This window comes from Bufo gargarizans, chromosome 6, assembly GCF_014858855.1.
Source record: "Bufo gargarizans isolate SCDJY-AF-19 chromosome 6, ASM1485885v1, whole genome shotgun sequence".
NCBI lineage: Eukaryota > Metazoa > Chordata > Amphibia > Anura > Bufonidae > Bufo > Bufo gargarizans.
This window is the reverse complement of record NC_058085.1, coordinates 288,856,334-288,882,548: the sequence shown is the minus strand read 5'-3', so window position 1 is coordinate 288,882,548 and position 26,215 is coordinate 288,856,334. Positions and strand designations below refer to the sequence as shown.

The 26,215-nt window shown below is 46.6% G+C and overlaps 1 protein-coding gene across 5 annotated transcripts in view; it reads left to right on the top strand.

The window, feature by feature from the left end:
• The window catches only part of TACC2 (transforming acidic coiled-coil containing protein 2), a 181,918-nt gene that overhangs the window by 19,700 nt on the left and 136,003 nt on the right, over positions 1-26,215 (top strand). For 4 of the 5 annotated variants that reach the window (XM_044296930.1, XM_044296932.1, XM_044296933.1 and 1 more), the window contains exons 3-5: positions 1,011-1,164; positions 1,243-1,316; positions 5,032-5,094. In XM_044296930.1, the coding sequence (XP_044152865.1) occupies positions 1,278-1,316; positions 5,032-5,094 (102 nt within the window). In that variant the 5' untranslated portion in view covers positions 1,011-1,164; positions 1,243-1,277. Of the gene's footprint in view, positions 1-1,010; positions 1,169-1,242; positions 1,317-5,031; positions 5,095-26,215 lie in introns of all 5 variants that reach the window. The other variant, XM_044296931.1, reaches the window with a different exon arrangement.

The window sequence follows — 26,215 nt, the reverse complement described above, 5'->3', positions numbered from 1 at the left end:
ATTAGAGCTGAGATGACTTCTAGGTATAGAGTAAAGCTGCCAGTGTCCTCTTCTCCCCAGGACCTACCTTCTCAAAGTTACTGCAGGGATCCCCATATTCCATCATTTGGTAGCATCTTGCTGCTGTGTGAGCTGGTAATATTAGAATGTATCTGTACGGTGGGCCCCCCAAAATAAATTTTACTGGTGGGCCCTAGGCATCCCAGTCCGACACTGCTTAAAGGGCGTCTGTCAGCAGGCTCATTTCCATATTCTCAGCAGTGCTGGCACATATGAACAAGGGACCAACACAGATGCCTTCGGCTGCCAAGCGTACATGTAACAGGTCATCCAGTGTCATAGGTACAAAACTGCTGACAGATGCCGTTTAACACCAGATGTTAGTGGAAAGAAAGATCGGGCATGTCGGGTTTCAAGATGCCTAATCCATTGTCTAAAGAATGCAGATTCCCCCCCCCCCCCCTTTTTTTCAGGGTCGATATTAAAGTTTAGGATATCCTCATACTTCCACCCTTATTCCAGCTTTCTAAACCACATATGTAATTTCTCCTTGTGACATTTATGATGTAGATATCACAACAGATGGGATCTCACTTACTGGCACCTGGCAGGAGGCTATAGGGTTTTACACTGACTCATGCTGGCTAGGAACTGACTCTATAACTATGTCAATAAAACGAATGTGCAGGTTATCGTCCACTGTGGACTATAGATAGTCCATCTAACATAGTCATTAAAAGAGACCAAAACTAAAGGCAGAGGAATCTGAAAGCTGTTGAGCTTTTCATTTGTTACATAAAACTAGAAACCCCCTTAAAGTCCCTTCTCAGTGAAATCTGAACACAGTCCTGGCTCTGCAGCCGTACAGGTGACAGATGATCCGGGATTAATTGAGTCGCCTACTTCCTCGGTTTCTTGCCAGGGGCGGGTGCTGGCTGTGTGTGTTTAGCAGGTTTGGTGTTATGACGGGCGAGTCCCAGATAATAATTGTATTTTACCTATTCGTGCAGGAGGAAGATGAAACGTCATTAACTCTGCGTGTACAGTCAAGAAGTGTATGTCACGGGACACGGCTGCAGACACAACACCCTGGATGGGAACTCGTCAGTAAGCAAGGAATTGAAAATCTTAAAGCAAAAACAGCTGGACTTCAGGAAAACTATTGTAGGTGCGCATGGACATTGCCCTCAATATGTTACCTCTCTGATAATACTAACCTTAGTACTTGTGTTTTCTTCTCAGGTTCTGGCTCATGACATTACACCAAAGAGTCCGCTATGGGTAATGACAACAGCCACAGTAAAGAAGACCCTCAGGTGAGTGCACCTCAACAGTTCTTTTATCTGGAGGCTTTAAAACTTCTGCTAGTGGGAAACTTCGAGTTTCTAGTCTAGAATAAAAAACAGTACTTGCCGATTGTGCATGCCGTTCATTTCAATGTAAGGCAAAGTAGGAAGACTTGATTTACTGCAGCTCTCTCCCTGCTGATGTCCGCTTCAGGAGCAGATAAGTAGAGCGACAGAGAGAGAGAGGCAGTGAAAATAACTTCCAGCTTAGGTCTCATGCACACAACCGTATCCGTTTGCGGTCTGCAAATCGCGGATCTGCCAAATGCGGACGCTGTCCATATTTTTTTTGCAGATGCAGATCCATATGATACTGCCGTCTGCATTTTGCAGCCAATATGTCTGACAATGTGGTCCCCAATCTGCGGATGCAGTCCGTGTGGACATGTTCTATCTTTTTACCGGAACGGACATACGGATGCTGAAAGCTCACGGATCGTCCGTGTACTTTCTGCTTCTGTATGTCTGTTCTGAAAAAAGATAGAACATATCCGCAAAGTGCCGACGGCAGATTTGCAGACCACAGTTTCAGATATGGTTGCGTGCATGGGTCCTAAGGCTACTTTCACACTTGTGACAGGGTGATCCGGCAAGCAGTTCCGTCGCGGGAACTGCCTGCCGGATCCGGCAAAACGTATGCCAACTGATGGCATTTGTAAGACTGATCAGGATTCTGATCAGTCAAAAAAAATGCATTGAAATGCTGGATCCGTCTTTCCGGTGTCATCCGGCAAAATGGATCCGGCATTTTTTTTTTTTACCTTTTTTTCGGTCTGCACATGCGCAGACCGGAAGGACGGATCCGGCATTCCGGTATTTTGAATGCCGTATCGGCACTAATACATTCCTGTGGAAAAAAATGCCGGATCCGGCATTCAGGCAAGTCTTCAGTTTTTTGGGCCGGAGATAAAACCGTAGCATGCTACGCTTTTATCTTTTGTCTGATCAGTCAAAAAGACTGAACTGAAGACGTCCTGATGCATCCTGAACGGAATGCTCTCCATTCAGAATGCATGGGGATAAAACTGATCAGTTCTTTTCCGGTATAGAGCCCCCAGGACGGGACTCTATGCCGGAAAAGAAAAACGCAAGTGTGAAGGTACCCTAACTCAGACAGGGATTTACAAGTAGACTGTATGTACAGGGACTATACTACTAGGAGTGCAAGGGGACAAGTGTGTAATGGAAAGCTTGCAGAAGCAGAGACTGGTGACCGGGCCGCAGCTCCACTGTATTTGTAGCATGACAATAACAATAAGGGATCTGCAGCACAAGTGGCTGAGCTTTGTAGGAAAAGGCTCCACCCAGGTACCGAACATGAGGACCTAAAGTCACCACTATGACATTTTTTTCTATTTTTAAACTAGAGGTACACATTAGGGCTATATTCAAATCACATTTTGCTTTCTGGTTTTTTTTTTAGTTTTTTTTTTTAGGGAGGCCTCTGTATAGAAAAATGTAATTGACTATACTTTTCTATACAGTTGAAAAAAGTTACGACTAAGTTGTTGTTTAAATGCTACACATAATGTGACCATGGCCTAATGTAACGGAAGATGTTGGCTTGTGTGTAGCTGGAAAAAGATGAGCAAGAAAAGGCCTGGTCTGGTGGGAAACCTACACTATGTGGCCAAAGTGTTTGAGTAGCCCTTCTAATTAGTGGGGTCTACTATTTCTGCCTTGCATGTTGATAACACAAACCATTCATCCTCTGTAGACAGTGGAAGGGATCTTACTGAAGAGCCTAGTGGCTTCCAATGTGACATTTTGATGGGACGCTACTGCTAAAACAGAACGTATTTCTTTGCTTGTACTGTTTGAAAGTGCTGGAACCCATCTGAAAAGTAGAAGGTCTGTTCTTTCAACACTCAATGCTAGGGAGTCTTTCATGAGCTTCAAGGGTTGGGTGTTCATGGCCAAGCAACCACATAATGCTTGACATGCCAAGTGGGTAATGCAGACCAGTACTGGGCAGAAGCTCCGTCTTTTCTTTAGTGATGAATCACACATCAGTATCTAGTAGTATGAAGGATGGAGGTGATTCCTGAGGAACATTTCCCAGCTGAATTGTGTGGATTGGAAAATTTGAAGGAGGATGAATGATTTGAGGCTTTTCATCATGGTTTTTACTGAGCCCCTTAGTTCTGTGGAAGGTGGATCGGGTTGCAACAGCTGACAATTACATCTTAGAGAATTGGGGACCTCCAACTGTGTGACAAAATTTTGAAGAATGTCCTTTCCTCAGCACGCTGATGCTCCCAATGGGCCCAGTGGTGTCCAAAGAAATAGAGCTTGCTGAATTTAAGTTGAGAAAACATGGCTGGCTGGTTCTGATATTATCCATATTGAAAACCTTTTGGATGATATTGAACTCATGGGCTTCATGACCGCCCAGTAGCACTGTGTGTGCTGCCATACCATGCCCTCCAATGTTTCTAGGGTAGATTACCTCCTACCATACAGCATCTGATGGAGCATATCCTGATGTTTCTTCTGTCTTCTGTGAAAACATCTTTTTATGCTTCCCAATGAAATTGAAGGCATACAGTGATACTGAGACCGATGGAGGTACTGAACCGTTATGGATGCCGTGTTATGTTAAATCTGTAATATTATTATGTGCACCAGGCCTTAAAGAGGTTATCCAGGATTTTTCTATTCGTGGCCTATCCAGAGGATTGGCAGAACTTAAAAACTCAGCACCTTCGCGGTCCCCAGTGCGCGGGCACTATCCATGCCGCTACGATTCCAGACCCATTCAACTTCAATGGGTCCGCCCAAACCGCAAAAAAATAGAATATGTTCTATTTTTTTGCGGTACGGAGGTACGGAGAGAAACCCTCCATTCCCTCAAATGAATGGGTCCGCATCCGTGATGTGGTGAGCACACGGTCGGTTGGGCAACGGCCGTGTGCATGAGGCCTCAATGAGAGCAACACAGCAGTTACCAGTCCCCTCAATTACACAATTCCAGAGCCAACTTCCAGCGCCAGAGCTACTCTGAAACAACCGATCGTCAGGGTAAGAAAGTGTCTAACCCCTCAGGATAGGCCATCAATAGTAAAATCCTGGACAACCCCTTTAAGCTGGCTTCAGACACAGTGGATTAGCTGCAGTTTAGTTGCAGATTTTCTGTATGGACTAGAATCCACACAACAAATTTGCAATAAAATACATTTCAGTTCATATGAATGAGGTTTAATAAAATTTAATTTGCGTGCTGTGCACTTTTTCAGGGCACGGTGTAGATGGCACATGGCTGAATTTTGTATCACGGCAAATGTTTAATTTATATGTATTGTTTATGTAGAAGATATAGATCTGCAGGCATGACTTATTATTGTGAGTGCACATTTCTTTTAGATGGATGTTACAGGCTTTCATTTACTACCTATAGTATGGGTGGCAGCCTATGTTTTTCTTGCATTAGTTTTCCATATGGCTGTGTGTAATCTAGTCTGCAGCTGGCTATTCAATAGCAGCAAGAATTTAGAAACGGTTCTGTAGTCTAGCTCCCCCACCTGGCCAGCAAATAAATTACACGAGTGACGTAATTTGCAGAGGTAAAGTTGACATTGCAGTTGCAGGAGGGGTTACCACAGACAGTACTGATGCACAGGGATGTTGGCAGGTGGATTATTGAATAACTGGGCTAGTATATAACTTCTACAATATCTGTTTACAGCAAAAACCCACAACCAGTCCAAGTCATGCCAACACACAGCCACCTTCTGAGGAGGTCCAGGAGGTAAGATTGATGCCCTCATTATTAAACAGACCTTAGTTGATGTTTACACTGAAAATTTGTTGCAGAAAGTTTGGTGACTGTCTTGTAAATGGGGCCTAAAGAAATACAGGCCAACCCCATTCAGATGTGGGAAATTTCGGCAAAAAAGCTGACAATTTTTACATTTCCGTACTAATAAAGTTTATCTTATGTTCTCTTATTTGGATAATTTTTGAGTTAGTGCTTAAATTGGTTGTCCAGACCAGACCCCCAATATCACCAGGCCTGCAGAGGGAAGCATACTTACCTGCTCCTAAGGCCCCCCACTTGCCAGCATCCAGTTTGACGAGGGTCATGTGTGCCTCTGCAGCCAATGACTGGCTACAGCTGTGCCCCCCATGCATTAAGTGACCCATTGACATTATGCATGGGGGACTTGTCATTTGTTGCAGCGGCACATGTGACCCCCATCATACCAGATTTTGACGAGCGGGACCAAAGGAGCCGGAACCTGGTGGTGGAGAGCAGGTAGGTATGATTCCCTCCACAGATCAGGTGATGTGGGGGTGTCTGGCCGAAAGGCCCCCCAAAGGTGGAACACCCTTATAAATGAATAATAATGAACCATATAAATGTGGATGAAAAAATTGATCTTTTACACAGCAAATCATTAGAGTCCTTCTTTTCCCATCCATAAAGTTGTAGATATGATGGACATCATCAGTGTAGCTCAGGCCTTACAGATTGTTAGACAGGTATATGACATGGTATATACCTGTATAGGTGCATACCACACAGCCACATCTGACCAGAAGGAATGCGGTCCCGTGTCCGGTCTTGCTGTAATTATATATGGCTAAAACAGCAAAAAAAAATAATACATTTTACACTTTATTGCATCCTGATTTGTATTATATCGTTACTCATTTTGGGTCCCTTAGATTTTATTTTACCAATACTGTTAATGCTGTTTGTTTCCAACACAATTCATGGGTTCTGGAATATCCCTGACCTTTGACTAGTATGAATACCAGGGTCTTCTCTGGATGTCCCCTACCTGACCCATCGCTGCCCATGTTTGGACAGACTCACTGTTGTTTTTGTAATTTGACTCTTTCATCTATGGGAACGACCTTAGCCCTGTGCAGGGGATTCACATACATTGTGGTATTCTCTCACTCCACGCCTGGGACTTTACCAATAAGTGGATGGTATGCTGATGTGCCTGCTCCTTTCATCCTTGATACATTGAGGTACAGTATATCGTATGGCTCTCTAGCATTACATCATTTTACTGTACTGTACATTTTTGGTATTTTTTTAAACTGCAGATATGTTTAGCCCATTGAGTACTGTTTGTGAAATTGGACGTTTTTTTTTTTACTGTAAGGGTTAAATTAGTTAAGCATTGAAAGTCTGCTGTTTGTGTTCTGGGAAAGAATGTGCGCTGTTGCTCTTAGATTGTAGGCATAAAGTTCTGACCTAGGCTCCATGGTTGACCCCCCTGCCTACAGACACCAGTATGTTAACATTTGTTATGATAGGGATTAGAAGTACATGCTGCGAGGAACATGTGCCAGAACTGCAGCTGAGCTGGAGACATGAAGGATGTCTGAGATGCTTGTTGGCTTCAGATTTAGTCTTTAAAAGCTTTTTTTTGCATGGCGAACAGAATCGCTCATTGGTTATAATATCTACTTGGATGGGTTACATTCAGGGTCGGACTGGCCCACCACGGTACCAGAGGACACTCTGGTGGGCCAAGAATCTGATACTATAATGAGCCCTAAAGATCCAGGAGAAAAAATTCATTTGGCTCCCTTTGGAGCCAATCATTTGCCACGAGGATCAATTTCTTTCATTCAAAACTTTTATTGATAATATAATTTCCTTTGGTAGGCCCTGGTAAACCCAGTCAGGCAATGGTTACATTGCTGTTATAGGCACAATATACAGTTGCAAGAAAAAGTATGTGAACCCTTTGGAATGATATGGATTTCTGCACAAATTGGTCATAAAATGTGATCTGATCTTCATCTAAGTCACAACAATAGACAATCACAGTCTGCTTAAACTAATAACACACAAAGAATTAAATGTTACCATGTTTTTATTGAACACACCATGTAAACATTCACAGTGCAGGTGGAAAAAGTATGTGAACCCCTAGACCAGTGATGGCTAACCTTGGCACTCCAGCTGTGGTAAAACTACAACTCCCAAGATGCCCCGCTTGCTTGGCTGCTCTCAGAACTCTATAGAAATAAATGGAACATGCTGGGAGTCGTAGTTTCACCACAGCTGGAGTGCCAAGGTTAGCCATCACTGCCCTAGACTAATGACATCTCCAACAACTAATTAGAGTGAGGTGTCAGCCAACTGGAGTCCAATCAATGAGATGAGATGGGAGGTGTTGGTTACAGCAGCCCTGCCCTATAAAAAACACACACCAGTTCTGGGTTTGCTTTTCACAAGAAGCATTGCCTGATGTGAATGATGCCTCGCACAAAAGAGCTCTCAGAAGACCTACGATTAAGAATTGTTGACTTGCATAAAGCTGGAAAGGGTTATAAAAGTATCTCCAAAAGCCTTGCTGTTCATCAGTCCACGGTAAGACAAATTGTCTATAAGGCCCCTTTCACACGGGCGAGTATTCCGCGCGGATGCGATGCGTGAGTTGAACGCATTGCACCCGCACTGAATACCGACCCATTCATTTCTATGGGGCTGTTCACATGAGCGGTGATTTTCACGCATCACTTGTGCGTTGCGTGAAAAACGCTGAATATAGAGCATGCTACGCAGGCCCCAAACGCAGGCCCCATTGAAGTGAATAGGGTTGCGTGAAAATCGCAAGCATCCGCAAGCAAGTGCGGATGCGGTGCGATTTTCACGCACGGTTGCTAGGAGATGATCGGGATGGAGACCCTATCATTATTATTTTCCCTTATAACATGGTTATAAGAGAAAATAATAGCATTCTGAATACAGAATGCATAGTAAAATAGCGCTGGAGGGGTTAAAAAAAATTATTATTTTTTAACTCACCTTAATCCACTTGATCGTGAAGCCCGGCATCTCCTTCTGTCTTGATCTTAGCTCTGTGCAGCAACAGGACCTGTGGTGACGTCACTCCGGTCATCACATGATCCATCACCATGGTAAAAGATCATGTGATGGATCATGTGATGACCGGAATGACGTCACCACAGGTCCTGTTGCTGCACACAGCTAAGATCAAGACAGAAGGAGATGCCGGCTTCGCGATTAAGTGGATTAAGGTGAGTTAAATTATTTTTTTATTTTTTTTAACCCCTCCAGCACTATTTTACTATGCATTAATACAATCTACAGAACACCGATCCGAAGCCCGAACTTCTATGAAGAAGTTCGGGTTCGGGTACCAAACATGCGCGATTTTTCTCATGCAAGTGCAAAACGCATTACAATGTTTTGCACTCGCGCGGAAAAATCGTGGGTGTTCCCGCAACGCACCCGCACATTTTCCCGCAAAGCCCGTCTGAAAGAGGCCTAAATGGAGAAAGTTCAGCACTGCTGCTACTCTCCCTAGGAGTGGCTGTCCTGTAAAGATGACTGCAAGAGCACAGCGCAGACTGCTCAATGAGGTGAAGAAGAATCCTAGAGTGTCAGCTAAAGATTTACAAAAGTCTCTGGCATATGCTAACATCCCTGTTAGTGAATCTACAATACGTAAAACACTAAACAAGATTGGATTCCATGGGAGCTTGCCAAAGGAGGTTCAACCAGTTATTAAATCCAAGGGTTCACATACTTTTTCCACCTGCACTGTGAATTTTTACATGGTGTGTTCAACAAAAACATGGTAACATTTAATTATTTGTGTGTTTTTAGTTTAAGCAGACTGTGATTGTCTAGTGTTGTGACTAAGGGCTCTTTCACACTTGCGTTGTCCGGATCCGTCGTGTACTCCATTTTCCAGGAATTACACGCCGGATCTGGAAAAACGCAAGTGAACTGAAAGCATTTGAAGACGGATCCGTCTTCAAAATGCGTTCAGTGTTACTATGGCAGCCAGGACGCTATTAAAGTCCTGGTTGCCATAGTAGTAGTGGGGAGCGGGGGAGCGGTATACTTACCGTCCGTGCGGCTCCCGGGGCGCTCCTGAATGACGTCAGAGCGCCCCATGCGCATGGATGACGTGCCATGCGATCACATCATCCATGCGCGTGGGGCGCCCTGACGTCACTCTGGAGCGCCCCGGGAGCCGCACGGGCGGTAAGTATACTGCTCCCCTGCTCCCCACTACACTTTACCATGGCTGCCAGGACTTTAGCGTCCCGGCAGCCATGGTAACCATTCAGAAAAAGCTAAACGTCGGATCCGGCAATGCGCCGAAACAACGTTTAGCTTAAGGCCGGATCCGGATTAATGCCTTTCAATGGGCATTAATTCCAGATCCGGCCTTGCAGCAAGTGTGAAAGAGCCCTTAGAAGAAGATCAGATCACATTTTATGACCAATCTGTGCAGAAATCCATATCATTCCAAAGGGTTCACATACTTTTTCTTGCAACTGTATATGCGGCGGTCTTCTGCTGATTTCACAAATCTGGTTTCTGACAACACCAGCGAGAGGAGAGTTGGTGCTGGACGTACATTTGCTATGGTCACTTTTGTGTTCTATTGAATTGCATGTACAGTATTTTGCGATGAAAAATTAAGTAACGTTTTCCTCATTGGGTATAATTAAAAATGTTGCTTTTTTGGCTTCTGCAGCTGGCATGTATATGCACTTCATAGCAAGCAGCAGAATGCCATTCACTACCAAATTCTCCAGACTGGCTTTCTAATGGCTTGGTTTCCAGTCACTCTCTTTCCTCTCCTGAACAATTGTTTGATTTATGACCAATTTAAAGTTAACAAAAAATTTAAAAAAATTGTGTTTATGTAAAATACCCTTTTACATCACTCCTGCCTCAGTTTTCTGAGGATACTGTGGCCTTAATTTACTAATGTGTATGGGCCTATAATTTGTCTAAAAGGTGGCTCAAATTGGCACAGCTAAGGTTTCCACTCTTGTAGCCCAACTTGCAGAAATAGAGGGTGGGGAAGAAGACAGGGCTTTATTGGAATGGGGCTATAGTCGAATATGTACCACTTTGCGCCATAAATGCACCTTGATTCTGGCGTAAAATTCTGACTCAAAGTACGCCAACCAATAGATGGCAAAGAGTCAGAGAAAAGTGTGTATCCCTGCACCACATGTATCATCCAGTCTGAGCCCCTGTGATAAATTCGCTGTAGGTCTAGACAGCCTGTCTGTGTGTAAGCCATCTATAAGACTAGTAAATGTGCCCCAGTGTTACTTTTTGTCAATATGGGTTCCTAAAATTTGTAGGATATAATAACTGTCTCAAGGGGGGGGGGGGGGGGGGCGTGGCCTGCACGTTGATGGCGGCGGCTGCTTGAGCTCTTGGCTCCGCTATCACCCATCCTCAGCGGCTCACATAATCCACTGGAGGGACTTTCTTTTCATCCCAGGCTGCTTCGATCTACCCCAGGGATGAGTAAGATTAAAAAGAGGCAGGTGCCGAAGAAAATGACTGAGTTCTTTGCCAGAACTCCCCCGCCTAGCTCTGGGGCCTCGGGATCACCCGCCTCAGTGTCTCATTTGCCTGCGTCTCTGGCCTCGCTCACTGAGCCTGTGGGAGATGCGCCATCACCCCTGCCTGCAGTGTCTGGAGCCCTCCCTATCACAGAGAGCTCCCTGCGTATGATGCTGGACTCTCTACGGTCCTCGCTGAGGGCTGATTTCTCCTGCCTGTTAAAGAAGCTGAAGCATGATATCCAAGGCCTGGGGGACCCCGTGTCTCACGTGGAAGGCAAGATGGCGGAATACGCTGCCTCACATAATTCTCTGATCGATGCGCATGAAGTGATAGAAGATGACCTTACGGCCATTAAAACAAAATCCAGGATCTAGAGGACCGCCATAGGCGGAACAATGTGCGAATCAGAGGTATACAAGAATCAATTGGCCCCTCGGAGCTTGAATTCTTCCTACAAAATTTGCTATAAGAAGCTGTTCCTGACCTCTCGGAGCGCGACCTCGAGATTAACCGGATTTACCGCATCCCGAAGCCCAAGGGGCTGGATCCCTCAGTCCCGCGCGATGTTATAGCTCGCATCCACTTTTATCAAGTTCCTGAAAATGTTACATCTAGATCCAACCCCATTGGCTTCTTTCAAAGATATCTCGGTTTTCTTGGATCTATCCGCAGCTACGCTGGCGAAAAGAAAGGAATACGCTCAGAAAATCCAATATAGATGGGGTTTCCCAGTAAAATTGCCAATTTCTGTTAAAGGGCAGCTGACCGCTTGCAATTCTTCTCAAGAAGTAGCGGTCCTTCTCAACAGGTGGCGTCTACTCCCTGAAGGCCCTGTATCTAGGCACATTCAAAAGAACAAACTGGACAAAGTCCCCCCCCCCCGAGTGGGAACCAGCTTGACTTCCCGATACCCCCCCCCCGCTATAATTTCGGATGGGTGGTGCCGAGATATGTAAGAGTTTGTTTCCCCCCTTCTATATAGTCTGCTTTTTCGGAACAGAGGTGGCCTCACTGCCTCTAAGTAGACTTCCTCTAATCTGACTGTTCTTCATATGTGAATGCTAATGGTATTTTCACATATTTCCTATGTTGTATGTTACGGTTTGAATTTTCAAATAGTCCCATCTCCACCTATAACACACAGTGATGCTTACCTAAGGCTTTGTATACTAATGACCTCTGAGGGGTTGCCTCTAGTAGGCATGTACACTTTTCATATGTCTCCTTATGGCTGTAAGTTCTACTCTAATCACTGTCTCAAAGCTTACCTGTGACTGCAGACTAATGTGGCTTGTGGATATAATAGTCTTTGACGATTTAAAGGGGTTGTCCGGGTTCAGAGCTGAACCCGGATATACCCATAATTTCACTCAGGTAGCCCCCCTGACTTGAGCATCGGAGCAGTTCATGCTCCGATGCTCTCCCTTGCCCTGCACAGGATCGCGCAGGGCAAGGGCTCTTTTATTTACTATAACACACTGCTGGGTGGAAACTTCCACCCAGCAGTGTGTTCGGTGACATCACCGGCTTTGATGGGAGGGCTTTAGCGCTGCCCTAGCTGTTTTACAGGGTAGCGCAGCGCTAAAGCCTGCCCATCAGTACCAGTGACGTCACCGAGCTCACTGCTGACGTCAACGGATCTCCACAAAATGCATTTGTCCTGCGGGATTCAGCGCAGGGCAAAGGAGAGCTGCCTGGGTGAAATTCTCATTATGTCAACCCCTTTAAATACATATAGCGCTGGAAATAACTAATAGATATAGATCTTGTGTATTTTTAACAGACTTTTATTCTATTGATAAAATTAAACACATTTAGTTTTTTTATAATGTCAGGGCCCCACAATATTGCAATATTTTTATATCTTTGGGGCACATTTATTAAGACCGGCGCTTTAGATGCTGGTCTTAATAGCCCCTATACCTGGGGATGGATCCACGGAAGTTATGAAGAGGCACCGGCCTCTCCAAAACTTTGGCGGATCCTCCGCTAGTTCTAAAAGTAAGACAGCTTCCTTGGTGTATTACATTTAGACCTTTTTCTACACCTAAAACAGGCGTAAAAAATTTGTAAATAAGACAGGCCTGCCGGCCCGCCCCCTTCCCCGCCCACACCACACCCACTTATTTAGACCCGACGTGAGCAGGGAAAAGTCGCAGTCTGTGTGTTACGTGTCGGGGGCCCAGGGCAGACCTTCGGGACGTCTTGCAAACAGGACACAAGCAAGATTCAGACCAGGGACCAACAGAGTACTTTATTACACATGTAATAAATGAACATGACAGTAGTGACATGCAGGTTATGAAATACTGGTAGCACTACCACAGAACCAAGTGCATCGGCAGACCAGAGGCAAAACCCAGAGGGCGGAGAGCCAGTGAGCCCCGTTCTTCACAGAGCCCCTGGTGGTGGTGGGCATGAACTTGGCCGATGGCTCACTGGTCGCACCTCCAGGAAGGTCCTGGTACACTTGGCCGCTACCTGCAGGAAACCACAGACAACAGGACTGGAACCGAAACAAACTCAGGACATGGATCAGACAACAAGAGAAACAGGAACCAGCACAGAAGCAGATGCCTGGACCCCATGCGGAACGGAAGCATGGTGGTCACAGGCAGCGCTGCACACCTCCCTCTGGAAAACCCAGGGACCCTCTCACAAAGGCAGGATAAACACAGGAACAGAAGCAGTAAGGCACTGCAGGACAGACAAGGAACAGACTAGATCAGAAGAAGTTTAGCACTGCCAGGCTGGACATAGGACAGGATCAGAAGCAGTTTAACACTGCCAGGCTATCAGATGCAGTTTGAGCACTGCTAGGCTAGACATGGAACAGAGTGGATCCAGACAGAGAACAGGTGCAGAAGAACAGGCAAAGCATGGACAAGGATAACAACATCATCACAGGACAGGTACAGAGAACAGACAAAGCAACAACAACAATGCATTACCAGGCGACACCACAAACAAGGGCAGATGGCAAAACCCCCTGGGTCAGCAGCAAGGGGCTAGACCCAGTAAGGCACAAGACAGACTGACACCAAGCCCCACAGCTCACAGATAGATAAAGCTGGATAAACCAGGCCACCCGATAAGACACACCCAGGAACAGACCAGGGGAAGTTAACCCCACCAGAACCAAACAGGGAGGGGAGCCTGCATGAACAGAGAAGTGAACACACACTGCAGTACTAGACGTTGCCCCTGGCAACCAGCAAACACTGAGTCACCCGCAGCCAGTACGCCAGAGCACACCCATGATACAAACAGAAATGTATCCATAGTCAGACCCTGTTCACACACAAGGCCATAGCCAGCACGCATCACAGAACCAGCATACATGGCGATACCCACAGCCAGTACACAAAGTAGCCAGCCTGCACGGCACCAGTAACAGGAACCACAGAGATATGGACAAGGAAAGCCACAAACCACAGCCACAGTTCACACACACCACCGCAGCCAGCACGCAGCCCCAGCATACACAGGTGTCAGCCTGCAACCAGTACGCGAGAGAGCCTGCAACCAGTCTACACGGCAACAGTGACAAGAACTGCACCGAGACTGCACAGAGACACGGGGAGTGCACACACTCACAGGCAAGTTCACACAAGACACCGCAGCCAGCACGCAGCCCCAAGCAACCAGCCTACACAGGAGTCAGCCTGCAGCCAGTACGCGAGAGGACATGCAGCCAGCCTACACGGCCACAACTTTCACAGTAAACCGCACCGTGACACTGTGCCAGAAGTGCGCCTAATATATTTCTGTTTGATAAATGCCACCCTATATTTTTATAATTATTATTTTTTGTCCGGCATGACTTGATCGTAACCCTACTTTACATGTATCATTCATTTTGACATAACTTGTTCTGTATATAATATACTTACTATCAATTAATAAATAATCTATAATAAGTAAGCTTTGAGAGCCATTATTACATACTACAGATTTGATAGATTTTTGGGTTTATCTAAATCAATTCACTGAGCTACCTACATTGTATTGTGCCACTAAGGCTACTTTCACACTGGCGTTTTGGCTTTCCGTTTGTGAGATCCGTTCAGGGCTCTCACAAGCGGTCCTAAACTAATCAGTTTTGCCCCAATGCATTCTGAATAGAAAAGGATCCACTCAGACTGCCTCAGTTTGCCTCCGTTCAGTCTCTATTCCACCCTGGAGGCGGACACCAAAATGCTGCCTGCAGCGTTTTGCTGTCCGCTTGACGAAACTGAGCCAAACGGATCCGTTCTGGCACACAATGTAAGTGAATGGGGATGGATCCGTTTTCTCTGACACAATCTGGCACAATAGAAAACGGATCCATCTCCCATTGACTTTCAATGGAGTTCATGATGGATCCGTCATGGCTATGTTAGAGATAATACAAACGGATCGGTTTATGACGGATGCATGTGGTTGTATTATTGTAACGGATCCGTTTTTGCAGATCCCTCACGGATCCGCCCAAAACGCCAGTGTGAAAGTAGCCTAAGTCAGGCACCAATCCAGATTCCCCAATTTGTTGTCACTGGCACAGTGGTGGCACAGTTGTCTCTTTTGGGAACACAATGAAGGCCTTCATCCTGGGGGGAGCTGTCACTGTTGTCAGCACTGTGGCTTCTACTCTTATAGGGACTTTGGGCTCATGCACACGACCGTATGTATTTTGTGGTCCGCAAAAAATATGGATGACATCCGTGTGCATTCTGTATTTTGCTGAACGGAACAGCTGGCCCTTCATAGAACTTTACTATCCTTGTCCATAATGCGGACAATAATAGGATATGTTCTATTTTTTTGCGAAACGGAAATACGGACATATGGAAGCGGAATGCACATGGAGTAACTGTCGTTCTTTTTGCCGAACCATTGAAGTGGATGGTTCCGTGAACGGTCCGCAAAAAAACGGAATGGACACGGAAAGAAAATACGTTTGTGTGCATGAGCCCTTTGATAAAGCACTAGAACGGAGAAATCTGCTGCAGTGTGCGTGTGTATGTTATGGTTGTGTGGGGGGGGGGAGTTTAAATGTGGTTAACTTGCAGATTATCATTATCTTGTGCAAACTGTTATTTCGTATATGCAAACTTAAAGCAAAGTATTTATTATTATACTATATAGTTATATATAACTTTCATGCAAACAGGATAATGATAGGTTTGTCATGTTGATTGTTTTATAAGATTAAGCTACTTAGTAGGGCGGAAGGTGTCGTATGAATGTCTATGCCAGGGTGGAGAGGAGACATTGCTGCTTGCCTTTGGAGAGCTGTCTGGACTGGATTAGCACTGGCACAGCTACTGGAAAATATTAGCACACAGTAGAAGTTATTTGATCTCCTCAGCAGCAGAATCCAGGATTTTTTTTCTTTTTTGCTCGGGGTTTCTAATTCTGCACAATGACTCTCTGATGTGACAAATTTCAGTAGCTGTGGATGTATTTAGTATTGCCGAGTGATTGTAAATCTTTCATTTTAATTACTGTGTATAGTATTTGATATGAATGAGCACATGCATATATATAAGGCTACTTTCACACTTGCGGCAGAGTGACCCAGCAAGCAGTTCCGTCACCGGAACTGCCTGCTGGATATGGCAATCTGCATGCAAATGGACAGCATTTGTAGACTGATGCGGATCCGTCTTACAAATGCTTTGCAAGAACGGATCCGCCTCTCGGGATGTCAACCGGAGAAACGGATCCTTATATATATTTTTTTTCCCCACATTTTTAGGGGCAGGGAAGGGGGCGCGGTTACCGTGACTTAAAGCAAGGGGGCCGCTGCCTCCGTGACTTCAAGCATGTGTGGAGAAGCGCACCGGGCAGGGGATAAAACAGCGTTTTCAGTACTTTTGCTGAATCTGACTTAAAGAAGAAAGGCATCATCAGAAATACGCTGCTGGCTACACGCGGCTTGGGATGGTTTTGGGAGGTTACAGGTTCCCTTTAAGTGATGACCTATCCTCTGGATTGGTAATTGGTGGCAGGACCCCTGCCGATCAGCAGTTTGAGAAGGCACTTGGCTCTGCAGCCTTCCCCAGCTCTCCATAGGCCAGTGACGACACGTTCATTGGTCACGTAGCCTTTACGCAGCTCAGCCCCATAGAAGTGAATGGGTCTGAGGTACAATATCAAAAAGAGCTGGCATAGAATGGACAGCACTGTTCTTGGTGAGCGGAAAGAAGGCCGCAGCACTACTGCGAGCGCCGGTGGCTTCTCAAATAGCTGATCGGCGGGGGTCCTGGGTGTCAGGCCCTCACTGATCAGATGCTGTTGAGCTATCCAGAGAATAGGTCATCAGTTAAAAAATCTCAGAAATCCTTTTTATAGCTTATTTGCAGGCCAGTAAGAACATACAGTTGCAAGAAAAAGTATGTGAACCCTTTGGAATGATATGGATTTCTGCACAAATTGGTCATAAAATGTGATCTGATCTTCATCTAAGTCACAACAATAGACAATCACAGTCTGCTTAAACTAATAACACACAAAGAATTTTACCATCGCCAAGAGCTAATTGGAGTGAGGTGTCAGCCAACTGGAGTCCAATCAATGAGATGAGATTGGAGGGGTTGGTTATAGCTGCCCTGCCCTATAAAAAACACACATCAGTTCTGGGTTTGCTTTTCACAAGAAGCATTGCCTGATGTGAATGATGCCTCGCACAGATGAGCTCTCAGAAGACCTACGATTAAGAATTGTTGACTTGCATAAAGCTGGAAAGGGTTATAAAAGTATCTCCAAAAGCCTTGCTGTTCATCAGTCCATGGTAAGACAAATTGTTTATAAATGGAGAAAGTTCAGCACTGCTGCTACTCTCCCTAGGAGTGGCCATCCTGTAAAGATGACTGCAAGAGCACAGCGCAGACTGCTCAATGAGGTGAAGAAGAATCCTAGAGTGTCAGCTAAAGACTTACAAAAGTCTCTGGCATATGCTAACATCCCTGTTAGCGAATCTGCGATACGTAAAACACTAAACAAGAATGGATTTCATGGGAGGATACCACAGAGGAAGCCACTGCTGTCCAAAAAAAACATTGCTGCACGTTTACAGTTTGCACAAGAGCACCTGGATGTTCCACAGCAGTACTGGCAAAATATTCTGTGGACATATGAAACCAAAGTTGAATTGTTTGGAAGAAACACACAACACTATGTGTGGAGAAAAAGAGGCACAGCACACCAACATCAAAACCTCATCCCGACTGTGAAGTATGGTGGTGGGGGCATCATGGTTTGGGGCTGCTTTGCGTCAGGGCCTGGACGAATTGCTATCATCAAAGGAAAAATTAATTCCCAGGTTTATCAAGACATTTTGCAGGAGAACTTAAAGCCATCTGTCCACCAGCTGAAGCTCAACAGAAGATGGGTGTTGCAACAGGACAACGACCCAAAGCATAGAAGTAAATCAACAACAGAATGGCTTAAACAGAAGAAAATACACCTTCTGGAGTGGCCCAGTCAGAGTCCTGACCTCAACCCGATTGAGATGCTGTGACATGACCTCAAGAAAGCGATTCACACCAGACCTCCCAAGAATATTGCTGAACTGAAACAGTTCTGTAAAGAGGAATGGTCAAGAATGACTCCTGACTAGAGTTGAGCGAACACCTGGATGTTCGGGTTCGAGAAGTTCGGCCGAACTTCCCGGAAATGTTCGGGTTCGGGATCCGAACCCGACCCGAACTTCGTCCCGAACCCGAACCCCATTGAAGTCAATGGGGACCCAAACTTTTCGGCACTAAAAAGGCTGTAAAACAGCCCAGGAAAGGGCTAGAGGGCTGCAAAAGGCAGCAACATGTAGGTAAATCCCCTGCAAACAAATGTGGATAGGGAAATGAATTAAAATAAAAATAAAATAAATAAAAATTAACCAATATCAATTGGAGAGAGGTCCCATAGCAGAGAATCTGGCTTCACGTCACCCACCACTGGAACAGTCCATTCTCAGATATTTAGGCCGCGGCACCCAGGTAGAGGAGAGAGGTCCCATAACACAGAATCTGGCTTCATGTCAGCAGAGAATCAGTCTTCATATCATAGCAGAGAATCATGCTTCACGTCACCCACCACTGGAACAGTCCATTCTCAGATATTTAGGCCCCGGCACCCAGGCAGAGGAGAGAGGTCCCGTAACAGAGAATCTGGCTTCATGTCAGCAGAGAATCAGTCTTCATATCATAGCAGAGAATCATGCTTCACGTCACCCACCACTGTAACAGTCCATTGTCATAAATTTAGGCCCCGCCACCCAGGCAAAGGAGAGAGGTCCCATAACACAGAATCTGGCTTCATGTCAGCAGAGAATCAGTCTTCATATCATAGCAGAGAATCATGCTTCACGTCACCCACCACTGGAACAGTCCATTCTCAGATATTTAGGCCCCGGCACCCAGGCAGAGGAGGGAGGTCCCGTAACAGAGAATCTGGCTTCATGTCAGCAGAGAATCAGTCTTCATATCATAGCAGAGAATCATGCTTCACGTCGCCCACCACTGTAACAGTCCATTGTCATAAATTTAGGCCCCGGCACCCAGGCAGAGGAGAGAGGTCCCATAACACAGAATCTGGCTTCATGTCAGCAGAGAATCAGTCTTCATATCATAGCAGAGAATCATGCTTCACGTCACCCACCACTGTAACAGTCCATTGTCATAAATTTAGGCCCCGGCACCCAGGCAGAGGAGAGAGGTCCCATAACACAGAATCTGGCTTCATGTCAGCAGAGAATCAGTCTTCATATCATAGCAGAGAATCATGCTTCACGTCACCCACCACTGTAACAGTCCATTGTCATAAATTTAGGCCCCGGCACCCAGGCAGAGGAGAGAGGTCCCATAACACAGAATCTGGCTTGATGTCAGCAGAGAATCAGTCTTCATATCATAGCAGAGAATCATGCTTCACGTCACCCACCACTGGAACAGTCCATTCTCAGATATTTAGGCCCCGGCACCCAGGCAGAGGAGAGAGGTCCCGTAACAGAGAATCTGGCTTCATGTCAGCAGAGAATCAGTCTTCATATCATAGCAGAGAATCATGCTTCACGTCACCCACCACTGTAACAGTCCATTGTCATAAATTTAGGCCCCGGCACCCAGGCAAAGGAGAGAGGTCCCATAACACAGAATCTGGCTTCATGTCAGCAGAGAATCAGTCTTCATATCATAGCAGAGAATCATGCTTCACGTCACCCACCACTGGAACAGTCCATTCTCAGATATTTAGGCCCCGGCACCCAGGCAGAGGAGGGAGGTCCCGTAACAGAGAATCTGGCTTCATGTCAACAGAGAATCAGTCTTCATATCATAGCAGAGAATCATGCTTCACGTCGCCCACCACTGTAACAGTCCATTGTCATAAATTTAGGCCCCGGCACCCAGGCAGAGGAGAGAGGTCCCATAACACAGAATCTGGCTTCATGTCAGCAGAGAATCAGTCTTCATATCATAGCAGAGAATCATGCTTCACGTCACCCACCACTGTAACAGTCCATTGTCATAAATTTAGGCCCCGGCACCCAGGCAGAGGAGAGAGGTCCCATAACACAGAATCTGGCTTCATGTCAGCAGAGAATCAGTCTTCATATCATAGCAGAGAATCATGCTTCACGTCACCCACCACTGTAACAGTCCATTGTCATAAATTTAGGCCCCGGCACCCAGGCAGAGGAGAGAGGTCCCATAACACAGAATCTGGCTTCATGTCAGCAGAGAATCAGTCTTCATATCATAGCAGAGAATCATGCTTCACGTCACCCACCACTGTAACAGTCCATTGTCATAAATTTAGGCCCCGGCACCCAGGCAGAGGAGAGAGGTCCCATAACACAGAATCTGGCTTCATGTCAGCAGAGAATCAGTCTTCATATCATAGCAGAGAATCATGCTTCACGTCACCCACCACTGTAACAGTCCATTGTCATAAATTTAGGCCCCGGCACCCAGGCAGAGGAGAGAGGTCCCATAACACAGAATCTGGCTTGATGTCAGCAGAGAATCAGTCTTCATATCATAGCAGAGAATCATGCTTCACGTCACCCACCACTGGAACAGTCCATTCTCAGATATTTAGGCCCCGGCACCCAGGCAGAGGAGAGAGGTCCCGTAACAGAGAATCTGGCTTCATGTCAGCAGAGAATCAGTCTTCATATCATAGCAGAGAATCATGCTTCACGTCACCCACCACTGTAACAGTCCATTGTCATAAATTTAGGCCCCGGCACCCAGGCAAAGGAGAGAGGTCCCATAACACAGAATCTGGCTTCATGTCAGCAGAGAATCAGTCTTCATATCATAGCAGAGAATCATGCTTCACGTCACCCACCACTGGAACAGTCCATTCTCAGATATTTAGGCCCCGGCACCCAGGCAGAGGAGGGAGGTCCCGTAACAGAGAATCTGGCTTCATGTCAACAGAGAATCAGTCTTCATATCATAGCAGAGAATCATGCTTCACGTCGCCCACCACTGTAACAGTCCATTGTCATAAATTTAGGCCCCGGCACCCAGGCAGAGGAGAGAGGTCCCATAACACAGAATCTGGCTTCATGTCAGCAGAGAATCAGTCCTCATATCATAGCAGAGAATCATGCTTCACATCACCCACCACTGTAACAGTCCATTGTCATAAATTTAGGCCCCGGCACCCAGGCAGAGGAGAGAGGTCCCATAACACAGAATCTGGCTTCATGTCAGCAGAGAATCAGTCTTCATGTCATAGCAGAGAATCATGCTTCACGTCACCCACCACTGTAACAGTCCATTGTCATAAATTTAGGCCCCGGCACCCAGGCAGAGGAGAGAGGTCCCATAACACAGAATCTGGCTTCATGTCAGCAGAGAATCAGTCTTCATATCATAGCAGAGAATCTGCTTCACGTCACCCACCACTGTAACAGTCCATTGTCATAAATTTAGGCCCCGGCACCCAGGCAGAGGAGAGAGGTCCCATAACACAGAATCTGGCTTCATGTCAGCAGAGAATCAGTCTTCATATCATAGCAGAGAATCATGCTTCACGTCACCCACCACTGTAACAGTCCATTGTCATAAATTTAGGCCCCGGCACCCAGGCAGAGGAGAGAGGTCCCATAACACAGAATCTGGCTTCATGTCAGCAGAGAATCAGTCTTCATATCATAGCAGAGAATCATGCTTCACGTCACCCACCACTGGAACAGTCTATTCTCAGATATTTAGGCCCCGGCACCCAGGCAGAGGAGAGAGGTCCCGTAACAGAGAATCTGGCTTCATGTCAGCAGAGAATCAGTCTTCATATCATAGCAGAGAATCATGCTTCACGTCACCCACCACTGGAACAGTCCATTGTCATAAATTTAGGCCCCGGCACCCAGGCAGAGGAGAGAGGTCCCATAACACAGAATCTGGCTTCATGTCAGCAGAGAATCAGTCTTCATATCATAGCAGAGAATCATGCTTCACGTCACCCACCACTGGAACAGTCCATTCTCAGATATTTAGGCCCCGGCACCCAGGCAGAGGAGGGAGGTCCCGTAACAGAGAATCTGGCTTCATGTCAACAGAGAATCAGTCTTCATATCATAGCAGAGAATCATGCTTCACGTCGCCCACCACTGTAACAGTCCATTGTCATAAATTTAGGCCCCGGCACCCAGGCAGAGGAGAGAGGTCCCATAACACAGAATCTGGCTTCATGTCAGCAGAGAATCAGTCCTCATATCATAGCAGAGAATCATGCTTCACATCACCCACCACTGTAACAGTCCATTGTCATAAATTTAGGCCCCGGCACCCAGGCAGAGGAGAGAGGTCCCATAACACAGAATCTGGCTTCATGTCAGCAGAGAATCAGTCTTCATGTCATAGCAGAGAATCATGCTTCACGTCACCCACCACTGTAACAGTCCATTGTCATAAATTTAGGCCCCGGCACCCAGGCAGAGGAGAGAGGTCCCATAACACAGAATCTGGCTTCATGTCAGCAGAGAATCAGTCTTCATATCATAGCAGAGAATCTTGCTTCACGTCACCCACCACTGTAACAGTCCATTGTCATAAATTTAGGCCCCGGCACCCAGGCAGAGGAGAGAGGTCCCATAACACAGAATCTGGCTTCATGTCAGCAGAGAATCAGTCTTCATATCATAGCAGAGAATCATGCTTCACGTCACCCACCACTGTAACAGTCCATTGTCATAAATTTAGGCCCCGGCACCCAGGCAGAGGAGAGAGGTCCCATAACACAGAATCTGGCTTCATGTCAGCAGAGAATCAGTCTTCATATCATAGCAGAGAATCATGCTTCACGTCACCCACCACTGGAACAGTCTATTCTCAGATATTTAGGCCCCGGCACCCAGGCAGAGGAGAGAGGTCCCGTAACAGAGAATCTGGCTTCATGTCAGCAGAGAATCAGTCTTCATATCATAGCAGAGAATCATGCTTCACGTCACCCACCACTGGAACAGTCCATTGTCATAAATTTAGGCCCCGGCACCCAGGCAAAGGAGAGAGGTCCCATAACACAGAATCTGGCTTCATGTCAGCAGAGAATCAGTCTTCATATCATAGCAGAGAATCATGCTTCACGTCACCCACCACTGGAACAGTCCATTCTCAGATATTTAGGCCCCGGCACCCAGGCAGAGGAGGGAGGTCCCGTAACAGAGAATCTGGCTTCATGTCAACAGAGAATCAGTCTTCATATCATAGCAGAGAATCATGCTTCACGTCGCCCACCACTGTAAAAGTCCATTGTCATAAATTTAGGCCCCGGCACCCAGGCAGAGGAGAGAGGTCCCATAACACAGAATCTGGCTTCATGTCAGCAGAGAATCAGTCCTCATATCATAGCAGAGAATCATGCTTCACATCACCCACCACTGTAACAGTCCATTGTCATAAATTTAGGCCCCGGCACCCAGGCAGAGGAGAGAGGTCCCATAACACAGAATCTGGCTTCATGTCAGCAGAGAATCAGTCTTCATATCATAGCAGAGAATCATGCTTCACGTCACCCACCACTGTAACAGTCCATTGTCATAAATTTAGGCCCCGGCACCCAGGCAGAGGAGAGAGGTCCCATAACACAGAATCTGGCTTCATGTCAGCAGAGAATCAGTCTTCATATCATAGCAGAGAATCATGCTTCACGTCACCCACCACTGTAACAGTCCATTGTCATAAATTTAGGCCCCGGCACCCAGGCAGAGGAGAGAGGTCCCATAACACAGAATCTGGCTTCATGTCAGCAGAGAATCAGTCTTCATATCATAGCAGAGAATCATGCTTCACGTCACCCACCACTGTAACAGTCCATTGTCATAAATTTAGGCCCCGGCACCCAGGCAGAGGAGAGAGGTCCCATAACACAGAATCTGGCTTCATGTCAGCAGAGAATCAGTCTTCATGTCATAGCAGAGAATCATGCTTCACGTCACCCACCACTGTAACAGTCCATTGTCATAAATTTAGGCCCCGGCACCCAGGCAGAGGAGAGAGGTCCCATAACACAGAATCTGGCTTCATGTCAGCAGAGAATCAGTCTTCATATCATAGCAGAGAATCTTGCTTCACGTCACCCACCACTGTAACAGTCCATTGTCATAAATTTAGGCCCCGGCACCCAGGCAGAGGAGAGAGGTCCCATAACACAGAATCTGGCTTCATGTCAGCAGAGAATCAGTCTTCATATCATAGCAGAGAATCATGCTTCACGTCACCCACCACTGTAACAGTCCATTGTCATAAATTTAGGCCCCGGCACCCAGGCAGAGGAGAGAGGTCCCATAACACAGAATCTGGCTTCATGTCAGCAGAGAATCAGTCTTCATATCATAGCAGAGAATCATGCTTCACGTCACCCACCACTGTAACAGTCCATTGTCATAAATTTAGGCCCCGGCACCCAGGCAGAGGAGAGAGGTCCCATAACACAGAATCTGGCTTCATGTCAGCAGAGAATCAGTCTTCATATCATAGCAGAGAATCATGCTTCACGTCACCCACCACTGTAACAGTCCATTGTCATAAATTTAGGCCCCGGCACCCAGGCAGAGGAGAGAGGTCCCATAACACAGAATCTGGCTTCATGTCAGCAGAGAATCAGTCTTCATATCATAGCAGAGAATCATGCTTCACGTCACCCACCACTGTAACAGTCCATTGTCATAAATTTAGGCCCCGGCACCCAGGCAGAGGAGAGAGGTCTCATAACACAGAATCTGGCTTCATGTCAGCGGAGAATCAGTCTTCATATCATAGCATAGAATCATGCTTCACGTCACCCACCACTGTAACAGTCCATTGTCAGATATTTAGGCCCAGGCACCCAGGCAGAGGAGAGAGGTCCCGTAACAGAGAATCTGGCTTCATGTCAGCAGAGAATCAGTCTTCATGTCATAGCAGAGAATCAGGCTTTTACGTCACCCAACACTGGAAAAGTCCATTGTCATAAATTTAGGCCCGGCACCCAGACAGAGGAGAGGTTCATTCAACTTTGGGTTGCCCCGCAATATAATGGTAAAATGAAAATAAAAATAGGATTGAATGAGGAAGTGCCCTGGAGTACAATAATATATGGTTAAGGGGAGGTAGTTAATGTCTAATCTACACAAGGGATGGACAGGTCCTGTGGGATCCATGCCTGGTTCATTTTTATGAACGTCAGCTTGTCCACATTGGCTGTAGACAGGCGGCTGCGTTTGTAATGACGCCCCCTGCCGTGCTGAATACACGTTCAGACAAAACGCTGGCCGTCGGGCAGGCCAGCACCTCCAAGGCATAAAAGGCGACCTCTGGCCATGTGGACAATTTAGAGACCCAGAAGTTGAATTGGGCCGAACCATCAGTCAGTACGTGGAGGGGTGTGCACACGTACTGTTCCACCATGTTAGTGAAATGTTGCCTCCTGCTAACACGTTGCGTATCAGGTGGTGGTGCAGTTAGCTGTGGCGTGTTGACAAAACTTTTCCACATCTCTGCCATGCTAACCCTGCCCACAGAGGAGCTGGCCGTGACACAGCTGCCTTGGCGACCTCTTGCTCCTCCTCTGCCTTGCCCTTGGGCTTCCACTTGTTCCCCTGTGACATTTGGGAATGCTCTCAGTAGCGCGTCTACCAACGTGCGCTTGTACTCGCGCATCTTCCTATCAAGCTCCAGTGCAGGAAGTAAGGTGGGCACATTGTCTTTGTACCGTGGATCCAGCTGGGTGGCAACCCAGTAGTCCGCACACGTTAAAATGTGGGCAACTCTGCTGTCGTTGCGCAGGCACTGCAGCATGTAGTCGCTCATGTGTGCCAGGCTGCCCAGAGGTAAGGACAAGCTGTCCTCTGTGGGAGGCGTATCGTCATCGTCCTGCCTTTCCCCCCAGCCACGCACCAGTGATGGGCCCGAGCTGCGTTGGGTGCCACCCCGCTGTGACCATGCTTTATCCTCATCCTCCTCCTCCTCATCCTCGTCCTCCTCGTCCTCCAGTAGTGGGCCCTGGCTGGCCACATTTGTACCTGGCCTCTGCTGTTGCAAAAAACCTCCCTCTGAGTCACTTCGAAGAGACTGGCCTGAAA